Source organism: Symphalangus syndactylus, chromosome 1 (assembly GCF_028878055.3).
Source record: "Symphalangus syndactylus isolate Jambi chromosome 1, NHGRI_mSymSyn1-v2.1_pri, whole genome shotgun sequence".
In the NCBI taxonomy this organism is placed as follows: domain Eukaryota; kingdom Metazoa; phylum Chordata; class Mammalia; order Primates; family Hylobatidae; genus Symphalangus; species Symphalangus syndactylus.
In genome coordinates, this window is record NC_072423.2 from 89898306 (window position 1) to 89907950 (window position 9645).

General features: G+C 47.4%; 1 protein-coding gene across 3 annotated transcripts; it reads left to right on the top strand.

Annotated features, from left to right (window-relative positions):
* The first annotated feature begins 819 nt into the window (after window positions 1-819).
* Window positions 820-7354, top strand: TMEM216 (transmembrane protein 216). Of its 3 annotated transcripts, none has more exons than XM_055281303.2 (5): window positions 820-1184; window positions 1749-1850; window positions 2401-2493; window positions 6281-6482; window positions 6769-7354. In XM_055281303.2, exons 1-5 carry the CDS (start codon window positions 1046-1048, stop codon window positions 6782-6784), a joined length of 552 nt encoding a protein of 183 aa, XP_055137278.1. In that variant the 5' UTR covers window positions 820-1045; the 3' UTR covers window positions 6785-7354. The 3 variants fall into 3 exon arrangements, with proteins under 3 accessions (XP_055137278.1, XP_063497934.1, XP_063497933.1); XM_063641864.1 differs by having other exon boundaries at window positions 1109-1198; XM_063641863.1 differs by lacking the exon at window positions 820-1184 and adding an exon at window positions 1234-1415.
* Window positions 7355-9645: the final 2291 nt, after the last annotated feature.

Sequence of the window (9645 nt, forward strand, 5' to 3'; positions counted from 1 at the left end):
AGATAGCGCCATTGCACTCCAGCCTGGGTGACAAGTGCAAAACTCCGTCGCAAAAATAAAATGAAATAAATAAAATAAAGCTTAGTCACCTTCCTCAGGCTACCTGGTGCCGTCTGTTTCCTGCTTTACCCTGATTGACAACGGGCTAACAGCCAAGTCAAGTCAACCTGAGTCCTCTCAGAACCCTTCTTTTTGCACTCCCCTGCCTGCAGCAACACGCTTTTTTTTTTGAGACAGAGTCTCACTGTCGCCCAGGCTGGAGTGCGGTGGCGCGATCTCGGCTCACTGCAACCTCCGCCTCCTGGGTTCGAACGATTCTCCTACCTCAGCCTCCCAAGTAGCTGGAACTACTGGCGCGCGCCACTACGCCCGTCTAATTTTTGCATTTTTAGTAGAGACGGGGTTTCGCCATGTTGGCCAGGTTGGTTTCCAACTCCCGACCTCAGGTGATCCATCGCCTTGGCCTCCCGAAGTGCTGGGATTACAGGCATAAGCCACCAAGCCTGGCCAGCAACCCGCTTTTACTGCTGCAAATGCGAATCAGGCACGTTTTGAAGCCCAGCTCACAGGCCGTCTCTGGGAAACTAACTTAGATTTCCACCTGGGAGCACTTTGTCCTCTCAGCTCCCACTGCACCACTTTATGGATCACGTGGTGACTCGTTTCATTTTATTTATGTGTGTTCCTGAAAGGACGCTCTATTTCCCTCGTGTCTCTACCTGGTAGGTAAATCGGCCGCAGAAAAGATCAATGCTAACTCCACTCCGCATTTGCAAAGATCCGTCCCTCACACAGTTTTTTGTCTTCTGTTGAAAAAAGGGAATCGTGGGAGTAGGACCTACTTGCCAATCTCCTGGTAACACTATCACAACTGGCCACTTCCGCCCAACGCCCGGTAGCCCGAGAGCCTCCAGGGTACTCCCCCACACCCCCGAGGTCCTGCAGACGATGGCGTCGTGGGCGGTCACTGTTATCCCTTAGGTCTGGAGAGGGGACATCCGACCAAGGGCCATTCGCGGCCAGGCACGAGCTCGTCCCGCTCCGGATGACCACAGAGTGCCGCGGGCGGGCAGAGGGACCGGAAACCCAGGCCTCTCCGTCCCTGTTTCCGGCAGCGCAGCGCTGCTCCGGGAGCCGCTGTGGCAGCGTTATGCTGCCACGGGGACTGAAGATGGCGCCGCGAGGTGAGATTCCGGAGGTGTGTGAGTCGCTGGTCCCTTTCCCTTCGGCCCCTCCCTCCCACCTCTGTCCCAGAGCTTGACCTAAACCCTCCATTCTCTAGCGTTAGGGACGCCTCGCCTCCCTGGTCCAAAGCCGGCTTCCGCGGTCCCGCCCACCCTGGGTGCCTGAAGGTCTCAAGATGAGCGGCTCAAATAAACCAGATCCTTGGCTGGGCCGCCTCTGGGCTGGCTCAGGTGCGAATCTGTTGGTCTCCGCGCCCCAACTTCCCCTCCCAAATAGTGACAGGGTGAGATATTTGAGGTGTCTGTCAGCTGCGAGTTACCTCTTGACTTTTATTCCTGAAGCCAAAGAGTCGAGTTTCACGGTGATTTCTGGGAAACCAGGGAAGCCCCCTCCACACCCACCCCCGTACCCTCGCCCCCTCATTATCAGCAACCAGAAGTGGCCCTGAGTGGCCGGTCCTATTAGTTGCGGCGTCTAGTTTCCCCAAAGTTAGACACCAACCCATACGAGCAGAGAGGGAGCTGCCTTCTGGCCCATCCCACTTCTCTGTGCTCCTTTTTCAGGTAAACGGTTATCCTCCACCCCGCTGGAAATCCTGTTCTTTCTGAACGGGTGGTATAATGCTACCTATTTCCTGCTGGAACTTTTCATATTTCTGTATAAAGGTAAGGAAGGCTTGGGGCTTGACGACAGCATCCCTTCCCCACTTCAGCTCAGAGCCAACTCCTACCAAGAACCTTCTTATTTTCCGCTCTTTTCTGCCCCCTGCAGTTCTTTGTCGCTGCAAGGCAGGCCTCCTCATCAGATGGCTTGAGTATGATTCCATAGGCAGCCCCTCAGCAAGAATTTCTTGAGTTTGGGAAATGTGGGCTTCTCCATTCTGACTCTGCCGACATCACTGCTCTTTGCTGAGCTCCACCATAAGCCCATTGGTGACTCTTAGAAATATTCTAAGAGTGGCCTGTGTACCCATGTACATCCAGTCATTTTGGACAGTGGAGTCCCCAGAGACTTTTGGAGTTAGGAGTAAAACGCCATAATACTGAGCCTGAGTCGCATTGTGAGTTTATGTATCTTGCAGCTGTAATAATGCCCACATCTCACTAACTAGTTCATGGAAAGCTGAGACTGATGTCCTCTTTTTTCTCAAGTGTGTGGCAGTTCTTGTGGGTTCTGTTAAATGCTGTTTGCAAACTCTGGCTTTTGTATTGGCAGGTGTCCTGCTACCATATCCAACAGCTAACCTAGTACTGGATGTGGTGATGCTCCTCCTTTATCTTGGAATTGAAGTAATTCGCCTGTTTTTTGGTGAGTGTTGTCCAGAGAATATTTCCACTCTTTATGAGACAAGCTGGTATCTGTAACTTGATTAACAAGAAAAGTACATAACCTAGGTTGACTATTAGAGACTGGATGTGTATATCCCATTACTCCCTCTCTGAAGTTTCAAGTTGCTGCTTCATACATTGGGTTATGATTTACCTGTTTGTTGCTCTGTAAGGCTAGAGATGGGCAATAGAATGGGATATTAGATGATTCCTTCCCAGCTGCCTAACCGCAAGAAGAGTGCCTGGTTCTTCTCACTAGTATTCTTAGGGGAATAGGTTCAGTTGTAACTCCATGTCAGGGCAGGCAGTGTATCCTGCACAGATCAGTATAAGATCCCTAACAATTCTCTGAATAAGGATCTCTGTAGGATTTTTTTTTGTTTTTTTGAGATGGAGTCTCACCCTGTCACCAGGGGAGTGCAATGGCACGATCTCGGATCACTGCAACCTCTGCCTCCCGGGATCAAGTGATTCTCCTGCCTCAGCCTCCCGAGTATCTGGGACTACAGGTTTGCACCACTGCTCCCAGCTAATTTTTGTATTTTTAATAGAGACAGGGTTTCACCATGTTGGCTAGGATGGTCTCGATCTCTTGACCTTGTGATCTGCCCGTGTCGGCCTCCCAACGTGGTGGGATTACAAATGTGGGCCACTGCACCTGGTTGGTTTTTTTTTTTTTTTTTTTTTGGGGAGACAGAGTCTCACTGTGTCACCCAGGCTAGAGTGCAGTGGCACGATCTCGGCTCACTGCAACCTCCGCCTCCCGGGTTCAAGCGATTCTCCTGCCTCAGCCTCCTGAGTAGCTGGGACTGCAGGCGCCTGCCACCATGCCCGGCAAGTTTTTGTATTTTTAGTAGAGATGGAGTTTCACCATGTTGGCTAGGGTGGTCTCGATCTCCTGACCTCATGATCCACCCGCCTTGGCCTCCCAAAGTGCTAGGATTATAGGTGTGAGCCATCACACCTGGCCGGATTTTGTTTTTTAAACATTTATTTATTTGAGACAGGGTCTCATTCTGTCACCTAGGCTGGAGTACAGTGGTACGATCATAGCTCACAGCAGCCTTGAAGCCCTGGGCTCAAGCGGTCCTCCAACTTCAGCCTCCTGAGTAGCTGGGACCACAGCTGTGCAACATCATGCCTGGCTAATTTTATGTTTTTTGTAGAGACAGTGGCTTGCCTTGTTGCCCAGGCTGGTCTGAAACTCCTGGCCTCAAGCAATCCTCCTGCCTTGGCCTCCCCAAGGTGCTGGGATTACAGGCATGAGCCAACATGCCTGGCCTGTAGGACAAGTTTTATAACCCCAGAAATACAGAGCAAAACCCTTATTTGTTAGAATATGTCATCCCTGAAATCAACGTTAAAGCACAAACTTAGGAACAAATTACTTGCAACATCTAAGAAAGGATAAAAGAAGGCTCACATAAATCACTAAGGAAAAGACAAAAAATTGGCTGGGCGCAGTGGCTCACGCCTGTAATCCCAGCACTTTGGGAGGCCGAGGTGGGTGGATCATTTGAGGTGAAGAGTTCGAGACCAGCTTGGCCAACATGGTGAAACCCCGTCTACTGAAAATACAAAAATTAGCTGGGTGCGGTGGCACACGCCTGTAATCCCAGCTACTCGGGAGGCTGAGGCAGGAGAATCGCTTGAACCCAGGAGGCGGAGGTTGCAGTGAGCCAAGATCGCCCACTGCACTCTAGCCTGGGCGACAGAGAGACTCAAAGAAAAAAAAAAATTGGTAAAGGACATTAATAGGCAGTTGATGTAAAAATAATTACAGAGAACCAGTAAAACTTGACAAGATGCTCAAACTTGCTAATAAAAATCAAATTGAAACAAAGTAACATTTTTTACCCATCAGACTGGCAAAGATAAAGATTTATAACACCCAGTATTAGGGTGTGGGGAACAGGTTGTTATACACTTTTGTGGTAATTTAATTTAGTACAACTCTTCGGTAATAGTTATTACTATGTAATATCTTACTCTTAGCCCCAACAATTTCACTTCTAAAACTAGATAAAAAAAATTCCACAGATATGCAAAGATAGCTATATGAGAATATTTATTGCCAAAAATTTGGTAACATCAAAACACTATAAACAAACTAAACATCTGTCCATATGGGATTGTTAAATAAGTTATGGCACTGATTCAACAGACTTGTATGTAACCATTAGAACAGTTGCTGGGCACGGTGGCTCACGCCTGTAATCCCAGCACTTTGGGAGGCCGGGGCAGGCAGATCACGAGTTCAGGAGATCAAGACCACCTTGGCCAACATGATGAAACCCCATCTCTACTAAAAATACAAAAATTAGCTGGGTGTGGTGGCACGTGCCTGTAATCCCAGCTACTCGGGAGGGTGAGGCAGGAGAATCACTTGAGCCCGGGAGGCGGAAGTTGCAGTGAGTCGAGATCGTGGCACTGCACTCCAGCCTGGCGAGAGAGCTAGACTATGTCTCAAAAAATAAAAAATTTTGAAAATAAAAAAGAACAGTTAAGGCCAGGTGCAGTGGCTCACGCCTGTAATCTTAGCACTGTGGGAGGCCGAGGTGGGCGGATTGCCTGAGGTCAGGAGTTCGTGACCAGCCTGGCCAACATGGTGAAATCCTGTCCCTACTAAAAGATACGAAAATCAGCTGGGCATGGTGGCGGGCACCTGTAATCCCAGCTACTTGGGAGGCTGAGGCAGGATAATCGCTTGTACCCGGGAGGTGGAGGTTGAAGTGAGCCGAGGTCGCTCCATTGCACTCCAGCCTGGGGGACGAGAAACTCCGTCTCAAAAAAAAAAAAATTAGCTGGGCATAGTGACGTGTACCTGTAGTGGGAAGATCCCTTGAGCCCAGGGGTTCGAGGCTGCAGTGAGCTATGATGATGCAACTGCACTCCAGCCTGGGTGACAGAATTAAACACTATCTAAAAAAAAAAAAAAATTAAGGTAGCTATGTGTGTGGAAAAATGTGGGGAAAAAATAAGTTGCAAAACAGGATGTAGAGTATGCTTCTATTTTTATAATAATAAATAGTAATATGTGAATATATACATACAAAAAATCTGAAACAATACACATCATTCTCTAATAATCTTCAGGGTGTAGGGACATGGAGGCCTTTCACTTTCTATAGTCTCAAAATTTATTTTCTGTGTTGAAAATTTTTTTTTTTTTTTTTTTTTTTTTTGAGACAGAGTCTTGCTCTGTCCCCCAGGCTGGAGTGCATGATCTCGGCTCACTGCAAGCTCCGCCTCCCGGGTTCACACCATTCTCCTGCCTCAGCCTCCCGAGTAGCTGGGACTACAGGCGCCCGCCACCACGCCCGGCTAATTTTTTTGTATTTTTAGTAGAGACGGGGTTTCACCGTGTTAGCCAGGATGGTCTCGATCTCCTGACCTTGTGATCCGCCTGCCTTGGCCTCCCAAAGCACTGGGATTACAGGTGTGAGCCACCATGCCCGGCCATTGAAAATTTTTAAATGTTTATATATTATTTTTATATTAAAAATTTTGTTTTTCCCAAATAAAGATCCCATTGTCCCTTGAGTGGGAACCAGACTGGAAGCAGGACCTCTGGATTAAGTGACTTTAATCTTGTAACTCTCCTAAGCCTCAAACTTTTAGTACAGTGGGACCCCATTTATAAATCTGCACACCCCCACTCAGGATCATTTTTTGTGCCTTGCCATTCCATCACATCTCCCACGCCTTTCCCCTGGGCCAGGAAAAGCAGACCATTTGGAGATGACTCCATGGGCTGTGTCTGACAGGTACAAAGGGAAACCTCTGCCAACGAAAGATGCCACTCAGTATTAGCATGGCCTTGACCTTCCCATCTGCCATGATGGCCTCCTATTACCTGCTGCTGCAGACCTACGTACTCCGCCTGGAAGCCATCATGAACGGCATCTTGCTCTTCTTCTGTGGCTCAGAGCTTTTACTTGAGGTGCTCACCTTGGCTGCTTTCTCCAGGTACTGCTGCTGAGGGACCATTTCTCATCACTAGAGGGTTGGGTTCCCATCCCAGGGAGGGATTCAGTATTCTTCTGAAGCCTAAGGGATCTAGAAGACTTTTTTCTAGAGGGAGGAAGGGGTGGCTATAGGATCGCCTTTCCTGTTTAGGGTAGGTAGATCGTTTCCCACTCAGGGAAGATACTCTCCCTATTCTTTGGGGCCAGGAGTCTTGGAATATAGAACAGTCGAGGCCAGCTGCTCTCATTCACTGGTCTTTTAACATTTTCTTTCTTTCTGCCATCAGTATGGACAGGATTTGAAGTACAGAATTTCAGCCAGCAGCCCATCAGGCCGACACCACACATATTGCTTCTGGTACGTTAGCCACACCAGTGAGAATTGGTGGGGCAAGTTGTCCTGAGAAAGGCTGTGTGGCTTTTCTTCAGCACAGACATTTGGGCAAGCAACTCAGCATAAGGCCAGTGGGTACCATCTTCTAAACCAGGACCATCAGCCCAAGAGATTCTTCTACACTCCACTATAGGGAGGGTCAAGGTTATTCCCATCCTGCCCCTTCTCAGAACCAGTCCCCTGCTGACCTCAAGTTCTCCTCCTTGATCACTGTGGCCAGAGCATCTCGTGTGGACCATCTAGGCTCCTTGGGCTTCAAGCAGGACCTGAGCCACATGCTCCCTATACGAGCTGTGCCATACCTGTCCCACATGAGCACGGAGAGCCTCATGTTGGTGGGTTTCCAGAGTGATGCGAAAGCCTCTCACCCCAATCCTCAGAGACTGAGTTCCAGAACTTTTTTAGTAGCTCATAGTGTTATTTTTCTACTCTCTTCAAGAAACTAACTTTATTTTATAATAAATATGTATTTTCTGTTGTGGGGGTTGCAGCCTTTCCTTATGGCACCTGTCCCTAGAATTTATCCACTCCAAGAGAGGGTCATGACTATCCCAGCGGTTTGTTCTCAGGAGCTTTGCTTAGTGATAAAGTGTGGACAAAAGGCAGTGATGACCACTGATTTTCCTCCCCACGCTGCAGCCTAAATTAAACCCTAAATGCACTGCCATCCTCTGTATCTTCCTTAAGTCTCTCATCATGCAAAAGACTGTTTATTTGCTTCACTCTGCCCCAAAGTCAGCATCTTGTCTCACTCCTCTTACAGATAATTGTTAGCTCTTTTCCAGTGGACCATGGGTAACTGGAAGAAGCATATTCTAAACTAACTTTTTTTTTTTTTTTTTGGAGACAGTGTCTCAGTCTGTCATCCAGGCTGCAGTGCAGTGGCATGATCTTGGCTCACTGCAACCTCTGCCTCCCTAGCTCACGTGATCCTCCCACATCAGCCTCTCAAGTAGCTGGGACTACAGGCACACACCACCATGCCTGGCATTTTTTTTTTTTTTTTTTTTTTGAGACGGAGTCTCGTTTTGTCACCTAGACTGGAGTGCAGTGACATGATCTCGGCTCACTACAACCTCCGCCTCCTGGGTTCAAGCAGTTCTTCTGCCTCAGCCTCCTGAGTAGCTGGGAATACAGGTGCGCACCGCCATGCTGGGCTAATTTTTTTTTGTATTTTTAGTAGAGACGGGGTTTCACCATGCTGGCCAGGCTGGTCTCAAACTCCTGACCTCGTGGTCTGCCTGCTGGCCTCCTAAAGTGCTGGGATTACAGGCGTGAGCCACCGTGCCCAGCCCACTAATTTTTGTATTTATTGTAGAGATGGGGTCTCACTATGTTGCTCAGGCTGGTCTGTAACTCCTGGGCTCAAGCGATCCTCCCGCCTCTACCTCCTAATGTGCTAGGATTATAGGTGTGAGCCACTGCAACCAGCTGATTTTTTTTCGGGGTCATTTATTTTAGTATTTTGAGGCCTGGCACAGTGGCTTACGGTTGTGATCCCAACATTTTGGGAGGCTGAAGCAGGAGGATTGCATGAGTCCAGGAATTTGTGACCAGCCTGGGTAATATGGTGAGAATCTTGTCTCTACAAAAAATTTAAAAATTAGCCAGGTGTGCTGATGCACACCTGTAGTCCCAGCTACTCAGGAGGCTGTGGCAGGAGGATAGCTTGAGCCCAGGAGGTCAAGACTGCAGTGAGCTATGTTTGTACGACTGTACTTCTGCCTGTGCAGGAGTGAGACCCTGTCTCAAAAATAAAATTTTGAGTTAACATAAAAGTTTACAAGTCATCTGGGGCATAAAAACCAGACGCCTAGACCTTAAGTAGAGATTGCTATGGCACAGGAACAGGTGTCTTAGCAAGCATGACGTACAACTAAGATGTGGGTTACCATGGACCCCAATTTGAAAGTAATAGTTTACATTCTGAGGTACTCCAACTATTTTTTTTCCTCCTTTAAGTTTCACATCTTGATAGACCCTCCATGGAATTTCTCTTCTCCTAAAGCTTGTTTTCACACTGATCTTGCCATTCCTGGTACCATACACATTATCCTCTGGTCTGTGGTTCACTTTTTTTTTTTTTTTAAATCATTGAACCCTTCTTCACCTGGCTTTTTAAAGCCAAAAGCTTTTCTGGAGCCCCAAGATCACCCACACTATGTACTTTCTCATATTTAGGTAGTTTACAAAACATTCACATTTGTTATCTCTGATTCTTAAAACATCCCTGTGTAGAAGGCACAACAGCTATTATTTTCATTTTGTAGGTGAAAAAGACCAGGGTTACACTGCTTGTCCATATTTAGATAAACAGGTGGTGAACTAGGCACTACCAGTGAGATCTTCTAACTCCTATCAAAGGATTCTTCCCTTCCTGAACTTGACACCGGAATTTAACTGTACAAGGTAGAACATTTGCTCTGAAAATAAGTCTTAAGAATCTTGAAGGGTAAAGGATAACTTGGAAGTTTTCTTTAACCAGCTGTTTAGATGGCCAAGGAAAAAAGCAAAACCTTAAGGGATGCCTCCAAAGGTTTGCATTAGAGGTCTCTTAGGAGGCTTTCCACAGTCAACTAAAGCCATTATCACTGCCTGACATGCAATCCTGGCTAAGAACTTGGCATTTCACCGTCATTCGAGTGTCTACATCAGCCCATGCCCATGCCCCAGACACCTCAACAAATCTATTCAATGCAGAATCCATAAAACAGCTCACACCCCATTTATTATTTAAAAATATTTTGTTACAAAAGGAAAAAAATACAAT